The sequence below is a fragment of the Myotis myotis genome, unplaced genomic scaffold (assembly GCF_014108235.1).
Source record: "Myotis myotis isolate mMyoMyo1 unplaced genomic scaffold, mMyoMyo1.p scaffold_m19_p_15, whole genome shotgun sequence".
In the NCBI taxonomy this organism is placed as follows: Eukaryota; Metazoa; Chordata; class Mammalia; order Chiroptera; family Vespertilionidae; genus Myotis; species Myotis myotis.
The window spans coordinates 8466721-8481708 of record NW_023416319.1 but is presented as its reverse complement, the minus strand read 5'-3'; the positions used below and the strand labels follow the sequence as shown (position 1 = coordinate 8481708).

Genomic DNA, 14988 nt, shown 5'->3' with positions numbered 1-14988 from the left:
CAGTGAGGCTATTTTTTTGTAGGTTACATGGCTTTTATATTTTACTAGAGGCCCGGTGCACGAATTCGTGCATGGGTGGGGTCCCTTGGGGTGGCCTGTGGGGATTGGGCCCAAACCGGCAGTCCAACACCGCATGCCACTCCTACCTGCCGCTCCTGCTCATCCCGGCCCCACTGCGCCCAGTCAGTCCCCATTGGGAGAGGCTTGTGCCACCACAGTGGTGCTTGCCAACCGTGAGCCCTGTGTCTGGCGCCCATCCCGAGGGGGATGGGGGAGGGTCCGGAACGTGATGGGCCCTCTGGGCAGGCAGTGGGATGGTCTTGCTGGCTTGGGATTTGGATCCGTTCTGCTGCCACCAGTGGTTGGTAGCCACCTGGTGGCTGCTTTTATATCATTTCTTCCTTGCGGAGCATCTGGGGAGGGGAAGTGGCCACAGTGCCCGAGGCCAACTTCCAGGAGGCCACCAGTGGCACTGTCAGGATTGTGCTGGCAGGGCCAGTCCATCGGTGCCTGGCCCGTTTTCTGGAGATTGGACCTGCAGGACTACTGAGGGAGGGAGTGTCTGCCGCCGGGCTGGTGGTCCACCAGGATGGGTCAGTCAGCTGAGCGTCTGCCCCCTGGTGGTCAGTGCGTATCAAAGCGACCGGTCAACTGGTCATTCGGTCGCTTAGGCTTTTATATATATAGATGAACTAAGCACTATGTTGGGGTTGCCGTAAATGCTTCATATATGATGTAAGGGACCAGTGTTTTTTCCTGGATTTCTCATACTTTTGTTTATGATTTTCATAGCAACCTTATTAAGACATAATTTACATATACCACAAAATTCACTATTTTAGCTATACAACTCAGTGATATTTAGTAAATTTACCAAGTTGTATAATTATCACTGTAACCCTGCTTCAGAATATTTCCATCACCCAAAGGAGATCTCTTGTGCCCGTTTATAGTTAATCCTTGCTCCCCAGGCAACCAGGAATCTGCTTTCTGGCTTTACAGATTTGCTTTTCTGGACATTTCGTATCAGTGGAATTATGTGTTGTTTTTTTACATAGAACTGTAGAAGGTTTTACAGGCGTTTTCTTTGTAATTTTGCCTTCATTTGCATGTTTAGAAAATCTTTCTGCTCAGATGGAACTTTTTGGTTCCAGTGTTTGTCACAGATTACTTAAATGCACCTTTGTGGAAATATAAAGCTGAATTTCTAAGTGCTTGCTGTAAGAAATACTTTAACATCCTTTAAAAAAAATTCTTTGTTAGGAGTAAAGCCATCATTAGGAATTTGGACTCCAGAAGCTATTTGTCTGATGAAAAAGACTGTACAGAACACAATGATCACGGTGAAAGTGGTGGACAAGTTGGAGAACAGTTCCCTGGTGGACCTTATTGATAAATCCATGACACCTCACATCAGTGTTACTGAAGTTCTCATAGATGCAGGCTTTGCTGCCCGGGAAAAGGGGATAGTGACAGAGAAGCTCATGAAAGAAGCCAATGGTAAGTAAAATGTCAGTCAGACAATGTTCAGGCTGGAGTTCAGATGATTTTGTGAATATGTAGGTTTTCATATGTTCAAAAAGAATTATGTTGCCCGGCCGGTGTGGCTCAGTGGCAGAGCATGTAACCATGAACTAAGAGGTCACCAGTTGGATTCCTGGTCAGGGCACATGCCTGGGTTGCAGGCTCGATCCCCAGGGGTTATGCAGGGAGACAGACAAGTGTTGTTTCTCATCGATGTTTCTAGCACTCTATCCCTCTTCCTTTCTCTCTCTAAAATCAATACAGTAAAAGAATTATGTTGAGTACTTGTTGTCTTTTAAATCAGTCATTGGTCTAAATACATGTAAGAGTTGTTTGGGAACTGAATATTTGTTAAAATTTTATGGATCACTGGCCGCTGAAGGTCAGTCAGAAATGTGAATGAATTTGAAATGTGAAATGTACTGAGGGTAGTAATGGTTGATTGTAATACTGTCAACTTTCCTATGAATTCACTAAGAGAATCATTGACAATTCAGTTCTTCCAAAGCAGATTTCTCAGACCATTTGGTTTTCTAAAATGTTCATTTATTTTCACAGCTCCCTTGGGTGTAGAAGCAAAACTAAATCCATTGGCATGGACATGGGTTGCCCTTACTGTTGACCAAACAGTAGATGTTGTGGTCTGTGTGATACATAGTCCTGGAGAATTTTATTGTCATGTGCTTAAAGAGGACAGTAAGTTGACTCATTTATATTTTTTCACAGATACATTGGTGTAGATAAGAACTCAAGATGAGTTTACTGAGTGATAAAAGTACTCTTTCCAAGAAGGGCCAAGTGGGTATTTGTACCTCCAAGAAAGATATGGTTAAACGTAGTTGCCTTTTATTTCAATTTTAAGCCCTTATTTCTATTTCCAACATCTCTCCTTATATTTAAACCAGTTTAGATTTCACAAAATGTCTCCTAAATTCAGTTTTGAAAATTAAATTTAATTGTTGGTTTCATTGAAATACAATATATATATATATAAGTGCACAAATAAGAGTATGATATAAGTTATCACAAAGTCAAAACACTTGTGTAACCAACATCTAGACCAAGTAATAAAGTATTGCCAGTAACCCAGAAGTTTCCTTCATGTCTTCCTATCACTACCGCTTCTCTCTTTCAAGAGTAAATACTAACCTGCCTTCTACTAGCATAGATTTTTTTTTTCTGGTTTTAAACTTCATATAAATGGAATGATACAATATGCACTCTTTAGTGTTGGTTTTCTTTACATTGTTTTTTAAAACTGGCAATCATTTTTACATGTAACTGTGGCTTGCTTTTTTGTTGCTGCATAGTGTTCTACTGTATGAATATACCACAGTTTATTATTTCCACTGTTGGATGTTGGGCTGTTTCTAGTTTTGAGGTATAAAATAATGTTGCTATGAATATTCTCAAATTTAGTGCACATGTGCATGCGTTTCCATTGATTATATTCCTAGGAATGAACTTACTGGCTATATCTTAGAGCAGCGGTCGCCAACCTTTTGGACCTCATGGACCACCAGTGGTCCATGGACCACCGGTTGGTGACTGCTGTCTTAAAGGTATGTATATTTTCAGCTTGGGTCAATGAAGGCCGAAAGTGAATATGACAGTTGTCAATTTAAGTGTTCTAGTTCAGCAGTCGCCAAAAGTTACAAAAGAGTATTAGTGGAGCCCTGGCAGGTAGCTCAGTCGGTTAGAGCACTGAACCTGTCAGTGAATGCATAAATAAGTGCATTGTTAATCAGGCGTTTTCTCTCTCCCTCCCTCTCTCCCTTTCTCTCTCTAAAATCATTTTTTAAAAATATGTAATGAAAAGTAAGTTTTCTATTTCCTCTTCTGAATTTTTGTTGTTGTTGTTGTTAATCCTGGCCCGAGGATATTTCTCCATTGATTTTTAGGGAGAGTGGAAGAGAGAAGGAAAGACTGAGAGAAACATCGATGTGAGAGAAGCACACCTACCTATTGGTTGCCTCCTGAACGAGCTCCAACCAGGGCCTGGGCCAGGAGGAGCCTGCAACCAAGGTACCTGCCTTTGACCGGAATCAAACCCGGGACCCTTTGGTCTGCAGGCTGATGCCCTATCTACTGAGCCAAACTGTCTAGGGCTCAATTTTCTGAATACCTTTTCAGAAGTACATACTCTGTACATTTGCTTATGTAAGTGTACATATTCCTTTTATGTAGGCATTAATGATAAAGTACTGTCTGTATATTATTTTTGCAGTTTGCTTCTCTCATTCTATCTTGGATATCAGTTCTCATAGTGTTTTCTCTCTTCTTTTTCTAATACACTTTCTATTGTAGAATAATTGAGATTCACAGAAAAGCTGAAAAGATGGTACAGAGAGTTCCTGAGCACCCCTCACTGAGCTTCCTTTGTAGTGAACATCTTGTTGCTGTATACTGATAACAATGTCACTGTGCTCAGTAAATCGTTGGCATAGGGTTTACTGGGAAGATTAACTAAATAATGACTTAAAATTTGCCCAGTTTTTATTTTTATTTTTTTTTTAATATATAGGGTGTCCCAAAATTCATGCAGGAAGTAATTTTGATAGAAAACAGAGGTTTATAATTAAAAATTGTGAATTTTTTATTGACTCATAAAGTATACAGTATAGGGTTATGTATGGAATAGCACATCAGGTAAATGGCCTCCACAGCTTTGCTGGCACATACGAAAAGCCGTGGTCTTCATTGGTCTTCATTGTCCCTGCTCCTGGGCCATAATTGGTACTTGGTAAGGTGCCGGGGTCCAGCCCCAGCAGGTCCAGGGGTTCCCCAAAGGTGTGGACGGAGTCGGCGAAGAAGGAATGACACGGAGACAGCGTTCAGTTGATCAGCAGCCTAGCCAGGATCTCTAGCCAGGATCTCCAGCCAAGTTCTGGTCTGGATCTCCAGCGAAGTTCTGCTGTTTATTGTCTTGTTACATCCGTATTTATCCCAGTTGATTTTAATCCTGTCAATTTCTATTACAAAGGTTAGGGCGTTTCTTATCTCCATTCCAGGGAGTAAAGATTATGTAGCTTAAGCATGATTGTTTGTAGTGATTAACTACCCGCCTGGCACTTAGTTAAGGAGTTTCATCCCCTCCCTGACTTCAGGGAAAAATTCCTACCTGGGGAAACAACCTTTCTTGGAGAGGTGACCTTGGTTAAAACACACAGCGCTAAGGGGAGCAAACATATTAAGAACAGTATGCTATATACGCCAGGTCCCTTGAAACATATGCTGTGCAGATGTTTCTTTCCTACAGCGACTGTGTCAAGCAGCAAGGATGGACCGGCTTCCGGCAGTAAGGCTTATCAAATTGAAGGGATTGAAATCAAAGGGCAACAGATATTAGAATCTGATTCAATAAACCAAGGAAAATTAGGCTTTTATTTTTTGTTGTTGTTGTTAATGCTCACGCAAAATTCAAATCTTGCGTGAATTTTGGGACACCCAATATATATTTTTATTGATATCAGAGAGGAAGAGAAGGAGAGAGAGAGAGAAACATCAATGATGAGAGAGAATCATTGATTGGCAAATTTGCCCAATTTTTAATGAAAAGGGAAAAGCATTTGGTGTACTTAATACTTGTTTGGGGATATACCTGAGATTATATGATTAAAACATTTTTTAGCTTTAAAGAAAAATCTATATTCTGCATTTTTAAAAAAATATTAAATGCTGCATGTGTATTGTATTTTCAGCTTTAAAGAAACTCAATGATTTGAACAAATCACTAGCAGACCTTTGCCAGCAGAAGTTGTCTAATGACTTTAAGGCAGAAATAGGGCAACCTTGTTGTGCTTTTTTCTCAGGTAAGTTGCAGTTGGTGCAACCTTGACTTTACCAGAACCTTTTGTTTCTTGACATTCAACCCCCTTTTTATAATTTAAATTTTTATTGAATGTATTGGGGTGACATTGTTTAATAAAATTATATGGGTTTTATCAACTCTTATTTTTGATGTATATTTTCTTTCTGATGTTTAAGCAAATATTTTTCACACTTGACATTAAGTGAATGCTTAAGATGTTTTTTCTTCTCTCTTTGACCAGGAACTTCCAAATGATACTTTCATACTTAAACTTGGTTAAATGCTTTTCTTTCCAAAATTTCTGATAATACTAAAATAAATTAGATAATGGAAAACCTGTCCACTGTAGATTTATTGTTTTTTCTGGTCACCCTGTGCTTACTTATTTTGAAGTTAAATTTAATGAGATATCTTAATTTCATTGCAAGACTTTTTCTATTTACTTTTTATATTATTTTACCAAGTAACAATTAAAACAATCTGTCAGTAGTAGCGAGAGTATTTTAAGTCTTCCAGATTGACAGACATGCTTACATTTACCTTTACATTCTGATAATTTAAGGACAGGTGATGAATGAAATCTTTATCTTATATCAGATGTAAAAGTGTGGTGCTGTAAAAATTTTGGAGGTATTCTAAAAATTGATTTTGAGTATTCTTGTATGAATCTGTGAATGAAAGCTAAAGGCATCATCTGTGGAAGAGCAGGTTTATTAGTTGCTAGACAAATGATGTCTTTTTCATGATACAACTTCCATGTTATAAACTTTATCTTAAATCTAGGTGATGGCAATTGGTATCGTGCTTTAGTCAAGGAAATTGTACCAAATGGAAACATTAAAGTACATTTTGTGGATTATGGAAACATTGGAGAAGTTACTGCAGATGAACTCCAAATGATCCCTTCTGAATTTTTAACACTTCCATTTCAAGGGATACAGTGTTGGTTAGTAGGTATGATGTAGAATAAGAAATCTTCTCTACTGTCTTCTAATACTTAGAGTGCATAAACATCTAAGTATTAATATCTATAATTTTAATATTTTGTGTAAGTTAGAAGATCTTACTTTATTATATACAATTTCAAAATGTATTTTTAAAGATACTGGCCAGACTGTCTGTCGATGTCAGAGTAGGGAAGCAGCTGCTTTTCTGTACTGTGATGGGCGGGAAAATGGATGTCTTCTCATGAAGGTATTTTGCTTCCAATAATTTATCCCAAAGAACTAATCCTGGAATTTTACAAAGTCCACCTACAAGGAAACTCATTCCACTGCTGTTAATAAAAGCAAATCAACCTAAATAATAAGAGAAGATGGGTTAAATGATGCGCCATACAATGGGTAATGGTAGTGTCTGGTTCATGGGGTTGTTGTGAGGATTAAAGGAATGTTCAGAACAGGGCCTGGCACTCAGAGGTCCTGTTTTCCTGTTTGTTATTACATAGTCATTAAAAGGAGGTTAAATGTGTCATTGATAGAAGAATTGTTCATGACTTAAGTGAAGAAAACAGTTACAAGGAGATGCAGCACAGCGTTATAACTAGGAGGACGGACTCTAGGACCAGCTCTGCTCCCTACCAGCTGTGAGACCTCAAGCAAACTATTTAAACTCTGCTCTCATTTCCTCCCATGCACACAGTAACAGTACCTTCCTCCAAGAGATAAAAGTATAAAAAGCACTTAACAGTGCCTGGGCACTGTTATACCCATAATAGCTATTATTATTATAAAAAATTTATTTAAAAAAGAAATATGAGTATATATGTTCATGTGTGTATTTCCCTGAAAACTGTGGAAGGTTGGATACCAAAATGGTAACAGTGGTCTGTCTGGAAGCATAGATGCTTTTCATTTGTTCTTTTGCTTATTTGTTTTCTTTCTACTTAATTTGTACTAAGTATGTTTCAGATTATTGTTTTTAATTACCACGTTTTATGTCAGTGTTTCTTAATATGTGGCCCCCGAACCAGATGCAGCAACATGAGAACTTAAAAATGCAGATTCTCGTTCCCCACTCAAGACCAACTACTAAATTGCAAACTCTTGGGTGGGGCCCCTAAATCTGTTTTAACAAGCCCTCTAGGTTATCCAGATGCACACTGAAGTTTGAGAATCACTGTTAAGAATAGGGTATAAGCCAAAATTAGCAAAGAAAAAGTATCTGTGGCTCAGTAGTTTAAAATGATATTTTAAAATATTAGAAAACTGTTCACAAAGGTGAATTATGTGGTTGACATCTTTTTTTTATTTTATTACCAGTTTAATTGGCCACTCATCATTGTGTGTAAGAGAACATAAAAACATCTTCTAAAAGAAATAATAGCCCTAGCTGGTTTGGCTCAGTGGATAGAGCGTCGGCCCGAGGACTGAAGGGTCCCAGGTTCAATTCTGGTCAAGGGCATATGCCTGGGTTGTGGGCTTGATCCCCAGTGTGGGGTGTGCCAGAGGCAGCCGATCAGTGATTCTCATCACTGATGTTTCTCTCTCTCTCTCCTTCTCCCTTCCTCTCTGAAATCAACAAAAAAATATTTTTTAAAAAGTTAAGAAATAACAATTCTATTTTTGCCTATTGGGAAAATGCCAGGTAAAGACACATTAGGAGGAAAGTAAGGAAAAGACCCTGAGCAGTAAATTTGCAAATGCATTATTGGTAAATCAGATATGCAGGGTGTAGATACAGAATTGAGTATTGGAAAAAGATATTCAACATTGCTGACCTGAAGCAAAAATACAGCATGGCATATACTAGTAAGCCTAACCAATGGACCCAGACACCAGGGGGGGTGAGGGCGTGAGTCGGGGGCTGGGGGTGCAATGGGGGCTAAGGACACACATGTAATACCTTAATAAAGAAAAAAAATGCAGCGTGGGCACAGAATTCTTCTTAATGCTGTTCTGCATATATTTGCCAGATATACAGCCTAGAAACAAACACTGGACTAAGGAAGACATAGCAAAATTTCAGATGTGCGTTGCAGGGATAAAACTCCAAGCCCGAGTGGTTGAAATCTCTGAAAATGGAGTGGGACTTGAGCTCACCGATCTCTCCACTTGTTATCCCAGAATAATTAGTGATATGCTCATTGAGGAACATGTGGTTGTAAAAGCCAGTTCACCACAAAAAGACTTTACAACAAACAGACCTGTCAATAAGCCTGATCTTCAGATTGAAACCCCAGGGCATCAAGGTAACATTTTTAAGCTATTTGTTTGTTATTTAAATTTGTGTTATCCTTTGTTTTCAAAGGCTGTGAAAAATATTCTATTCTGAAGGATACCATTTTCCTATAGAAATATGCTTTGTGGAGATAGATTAATAATAGGCTATCTATAATAATAAAAGCATAATATGCTAATTAGACCAGATGTCCTTCTGGACATCCTTCCAGACGACCTTCCAGATGAAGCCGGGCTACGAGGGAAGCCGTGCCGGCAGCCGGGGGAAGGAAGGCCTACTCTTGCACGAATTTCATGCATTGGGCCTCTAGTTGAAGTTAATTTAATATTTATTGAAACATGATGGTTTTATTCAACCAACACTGTACTCATTTTTAATGTAGTTACTTATCAGGTAAACTTGCATCATACATTTGTGTATCCCTTAATGTTTGAATACATTTTAAGAATGATACTGAATATACTACAGAAATGGAAATGTATTACAGAAACACAGTACTACAGGAGTGCAGTGGTTCAAAGATTCTCATTACAGATTGTTTTTTTAAAATTTTTTTTATAACACCCACAAAATTCCTCAAATTGAATAGATTGTTTTGTAAAAATACAGATATTATTTTGGGAAATTTGGAATGTTGATGAAAAAAAACAGTGAATAAATACATTACTAGGAAAGAATACTGAATTGGACCTGTTTCATGGAGACCTTTGTTTGGTATGTTTTCAGCTGTCTCTTTAGCTCAGCAGTGGAGGACAATAGAATTGCCAGTTGATAAAACTTTACAAGCCAGCATATTAGAAATCATAAACCCAAACTTATTTTATGCTCTGCCAAATGACATGCCGGGTAAGAAATTAAAATTTGAGACCCATTTATGCTAACCTTTTTAACTGTAAAACGAACGTGCTTATCTGAAGTCACTAGGGAATGGGGAGAAGGAGGAGGGTAATAACTTTGTCTCAAGGTTTTACGGAAGAATTGATCTTATTAGCACTTCAGGCAGATTCACGAATAAAAACACCAGTGTGGACATAAATAGAATGCCCTGCATTCAGCATCTGTTCAACCTAGTCTTAATAATCTACAGCTTTTTATAACAAAACAATGTCTTGATTACTGTATAACTTCTTGTTTAAATGCATTGTGTTCAATTGTATTTACCAAGTTAATCTTCAACAGCCGTGTTAGAGAATTTTTTATTTTTAATTCTCACCTGAGGATATTTTTTCCATTGATTTTTTTAGAGTGGAAGAGAAACAGAAACATTGATGTGAGAGAGACACATCGATTGGTTGCCTCTTGCTTGTGCCCCAACTGGGGCCCAGGATTGAACCTGCCACCGAGGTAATCAAACCTGTGACCCTTTGGTCAGCAGGCTGACACTCTAACCACTGAACCACACTGGCCAGGGCCATTTAAGAGAATTTGAAACAAAACTTTTTATATTCAAAGAGTACTTTGTATTCTGTTTATAATCATAGTGTTAGTATACCTTTAGAAACTTAGAGAACGGTTTAAACCAGGGGTGGGCAAACTTTTTGACTCGAGGGCCACATTGGGTTCTTAAACTGGACCGGAGGGCCGGAACAAAAGCATGGATGGAGTGTTTGTGTGAACTAATATAAATTCAAAGTAAACATCATTACATAAAAGGGTACGGTCTTTTTTTTTTAGTTTTATTCATTTCAAATGGGCCGGATCCGTCCCACGGGCCGTAGTTTGCCCACGGCTGGTTTGAACTGTATAGCGTATAAGTAGAGTAGCGTATAAGTATTTTTAATTTTCCTTTTTTGTTTCATGGAAGTTTACAATTAAGGCTTCTTGTCAGTGTTGTTTGAGTGTATCCTTGTAGTGTAGAATGTGAGTTAGTGCAAGTTGGGTGGTAGCTATTCAAAATAATTTGCAGATATTTAAAGGCTGAAGAAAATAAACCTTTGTTTCAAATTGTCAGACCTAGAATTGTGATAATACCAATAACTGCTTAAATTTATCTCTGATATTACAAATAATTATCCTTCATCTGTGGAATAGAAAGCAAGGGTTTAGGATTTTTCAATCCTGATAACATATACTAGTAGTATGACAAATTGGAAGTATTTTATTAACTGGAGGCATACCTCAGAGATGATGCAGTTCAACTCCAGACCACTGCAATTAAGCAAATATCACCCTAAAGCAAATCTCATGAATTTTGCTTCCCACTGCATATAAAAATATTTACACTCTACTTTAGTCTATTAAGTATTCAATAGCTTTATTTCTAAAAAGAAAATGTATATTTCTTAATTGAAAAATACTTCATTGCTAAAAAGTGCTGTCATCTGAGCCTTTAGCAAGTTGTAAGCTCTTTGCTGGTGGAGGGTCTTACCTTCAATTTGTAAAAAACACAATATCTGAAGCACTATAGAACCGGGTGTGCCTGTATAACACACTCACCGCAAAGCACACCAAACAATTGTAAAAATACAGCTTTATCATTTTTCGTAAGTGTGAACACCCTAGTACAGCAACCCCAAGCAAGACATTAGTCTCCACAGACTTCCTTCTTGCCCCTCCCAGTACTACATCCCTTCAGCACAAGATGACCAATAGGGTTTTATTTATTTTTAAAAAATAAATGTATATTTTAATATACACAGAGGTTTTTGGGGGTTATTAGATTTAACATTGTTTTGTATACTATATTTAATAATAGTATTGAAAATTTTTTCACAAAAGATTGTTTTTATATATTTTAGAAGATCAGGAAAAACTGTATGTATTGACAACTGAATTGTTAGTATATTGCAATGCTCAGACGAGGCAATCATCCTATAGACCGAGAGTGGGAGATGCGTGCTGCGCCAAATACACAAGTAAGATTCTTCTAGGGAAAATACTTTTCTGTTCTCTTTCACATGAAATGATATGGATCTTGTTATTTAAGATGCACATTTCACTTGATTAGGTAGAGAAATTAAAGAAAAGGTCATGGGTTTAATTCAAATATTGGAGTTATTCAGCTTTTCTGTTCCATAACCACAGTTATACTTAGGCAAGGGTATAGGTAGAGATTTACAAATCTGTCAGTACTTCTAGATAACCAGCTCTAGATAATAATACTCTATATCAGCGGTTCTCAACTTGTGGGCCGAGAACAATGAAAATACATCCTGCATATCAGATATTTACATTACGATTCATAACAGTAGCAAAATTACAGTTATGAAGTAGCAACGAAAATAATTTTATGGTTGGGGGTCACCACAACATGAGGGAACTGTATTAAAGGGTCGTGGCATTAGGAAAGTTGAGAAGAACCACTGCGAGTCTATATGGTGGATCAGTAGGTATTTATCAATTAAACTACATTAGACATATATATAAGAAAAGTTAAAACGGAATCATTTGGGGGTCTGGGATAGATTTATTAAATTTACATTATTTCTAACGGGGGAAAAATGATTCAGTTTTCGAACAAATCGCTTCTTGAATAGCCTTCTGGAATAAATTAAATTTGAGAAACTGTAAGTGATAATTTTTGGTTAGGTTAAATATTCTTTTTTTTTTTTTAAATATAGAGGAAGGGAGAGAGATAGAGAGTTAGAAACATTGATGAGAGAGAAACATCGATCAGCCGCCTCCCGCACATCTCCTACTGGGGATGTGCCCGCAACCCAGGTACATGCCCTTGACCGGAATCGAACCCGGGACCTTTCAGTCCGCAGGCCGACGCTCTACCCACTGAGCCAAACCGGTTTCGGCAGGTTAAATATTCTTTATTACTTTTGTAGTGTTGTATAAACACTATTCATAGGCTAACCATGTGGTGTACTATAATTAGATTTCTATTTTGTAGCGCTTTTTGTTGTTACTGGTGTTCTGTATACTTTCACTAATTACCTCTAGTTCTCTGCATTGGTGTAAATTGAGTGAACACTTAATGTACTTTTATCAACTTTTATTGTATTAGAAGCCTCTTTAAACTTCTGAACCACTCCTTTCTAGACTGCTTGCCCTCCAGACCTGAGCCATCATCCTGGACTTTTCCCTTCACCATCATGCTGGGAGTTGTTTCAACACCACCCACCCTTGTTTCTTTGATTTCTCCCCCACCCCACCTTGTTGTCTAGATCTCCCCCTCAGTCATCGGGATCCCTTGTTTTCGGAATCCCTTACTTTACTGTAATATTTGGGTATATTCCATTCTCCAGAAGCTGATAAAAGGTACATATAAGATGAATTTTAATTATCTCTCATGTTTGAAAAATTCCATTATGTTTTCAGGTGATGATCTCTGGTACCGCGCTATTGTTCTGGGGGTGTCGGAGGTCGAGGTGAAAGTGATCTATGCGGACTATGGAAACGTGGAAACTCTGCCTCTTTGCAGAGTGCAGCCGATCTCCGCCAACCATCTGGAACTGCCTTTCCAAATTATTAAATGTTCGTTCGAAGGTAGATAAGTCACTTTCCAATTTGGGTGTCTCTGGGTTGTTGCTTTTTCCTGTTTGTTCTAGAGCTCGAAGTCTGAATCAAATAGGTATTTCAAGTAAGTGCCAAGATTTCTAAATATCAAGCAGAGTTTACAAAGAAATCTCCTATCTTTTATTTTTTCATTCTCACAAAAATGATGTTCAGTTGGTCCATCTTTGTTTCACAGATGGTTTCATAGTGCCCAGGTTTAGAGGTTGTTTTGTCCCAGGTTGCAGAACTAGGAAGTGGCAGGGCCAGGATGAACGTGGGTCACCTGACCCCTCTTGTGGGGGGTCTTCCTGCTGTGTCACCCTCTGTCCTTAGAGACATTCAGATGACACTGCGTATAGTATTATCTGCATATTTTCAACTCTTCTCTTGGATTTGTATGAAGTGTGCTGAAGTATTACAGTAGACTTTTACTTACTCCCGATTTCTTTACCTGGAGGTACCCGCAGATAAGAACAGTCTGCTTTGGTTTTGACTCAGGGAGTTGGGGAACTGTTACTGTTTTTTCTCCCACATGAATATATGTCCAGGAAGGCAACCAATTTTCTGTTTGGGCCCTCCAGACCTAGATTAGTGCTTGACACACAACAGGGATCAACGAGTACCTAAGTTTTATTTTTTTTAATGCAGCAAATAGCAGTAGTACATCAAAGCATACATAAACCTAGCTAAAATCAGTGAGGCTTTTTCTTATTATCCTTAGATAATTTATCTAAATACTACCTTTTTAAAGGGACTTAAAGATTAACTCTAATATGTAATTTTTTTTCCAGGACTAATGGAATTGAATGGAAGCTGTTCTCAATTAGTAATAGAGCTACTAAAAAACTTCATGTTGAATCAGAATGTAACGCTTTCTGTAAAAGGAATCACTAAGAATGTCCATACTGTGTCGGTTGAGAAAAGCTCTGAGAACGGCGCTGTCAGTCTAACTGATAAGCTGGTGATGTATGGTCTGGCAAGAGACATCACATCTAAAAAGCAAAATGCTCTAAATAAAGGTATTTTTTCCAAGTGTAATACAAATGTAAGTGTAATTAAGAATCGCTGTCAATTTAGTTGAACTCATCTTTCCTTACTCCCAGTGGCCACATTCCCCCCCTCCTCCTCTGTGAGCCCAGTGGCAGGGCTCCAGGTCCTGACGCCGCCTCGAGGACCTCCTGGATGGAAGCAGGCCGCGCAGTCCAGACTGTCCTTAGATCAGGCTCAGCAGCACTGTCCTTGGAATTGATGCCAAGAACGTTAGAAATGTCGGGCATTCAAAGTTACTTCCAGTTAACTTTTGATCCTGGTGAAAGTGAAAAACACCCACATTTTTTAGATTGGATCTTATGATATTTCAAAGATGATGATTTGGCAGGCTTGCCCTCAGCCAAAAAGAGACATCCCATATGAGAGGCAGAAGACCTAAAACCTTGGAGACATGGGCATTCATTTGGTAAAATCCCTGGACACAGTAGAGATAGCATGGAAACGCAAACAGAAGGTTAATTGATCAAGTCTTTTGTAGTTGGAACCCATGACTGGGGAGGGGCATATGTTCAGACTTTAGGATTTTTGTTATTTATATTGCATGTTTGTGACCTAAAGACTTTTTGCATTTGCTTTTAGAAAAGACGAACAGGATGAATTGCTGCTGCTCAGAATTACAGAAACAAGTGGGTAAAGTTTTCTTTAAGTGAAATTATCCTTTTAACACTTTGAGAAATTAAATGCTACTATTTTTTTCACCCATAGGTTGAAAAACATGAACAGATTCTTCTCTTCCTCTTAAACAATCCAACCAATCAAAATAAATTTATTGAAATGAAAAAGTTGTTAGAAAGTTAAGTAAGTAAAATTTGCTGTTTTTGCTACCTCTGTAACCAGCAGTCAGACACCTGCAGTCCTGGTCTCAGGGCAGAGCTGCTGGAGTGAAAGCTCTCTGCGAGGCTGTGCTTTATTTTGTGACCTAATGATCAGAGGCCTGGTTAAATGTTTTGGCTGTTTTCCTAAGTTTTATTGGGTAATCT

General features: G+C 38.2%; 1 protein-coding gene across 1 annotated transcript in view; it reads left to right on the top strand.

The window, feature by feature from the left end:
- Positions 1-14806, top strand: part of TDRD1 (tudor domain containing 1) — a 31298-nt gene extending 16492 nt beyond the window's left edge. The window contains exons 15-25 of the mRNA XM_036337369.1: positions 1264-1500; positions 2083-2220; positions 5226-5336; positions 6119-6289; positions 8250-8525; positions 9254-9361; positions 11254-11370; positions 12782-12949; positions 13750-13977; positions 14588-14634; positions 14714-14806. Coding sequence (XP_036193262.1) covers positions 1264-1500; positions 2083-2220; positions 5226-5336; positions 6119-6289; positions 8250-8525; positions 9254-9361; positions 11254-11370; positions 12782-12949; positions 13750-13977; positions 14588-14634; positions 14714-14806 — 1694 coding nt within the window. The remainder of the gene's footprint in view (positions 1-1263; positions 1501-2082; positions 2221-5225; positions 5337-6118; positions 6290-8249; positions 8526-9253; positions 9362-11253; positions 11371-12781; positions 12950-13749; positions 13978-14587; positions 14635-14713) is intronic.
- The last annotated feature ends 182 nt before the right edge of the window (positions 14807-14988 follow it).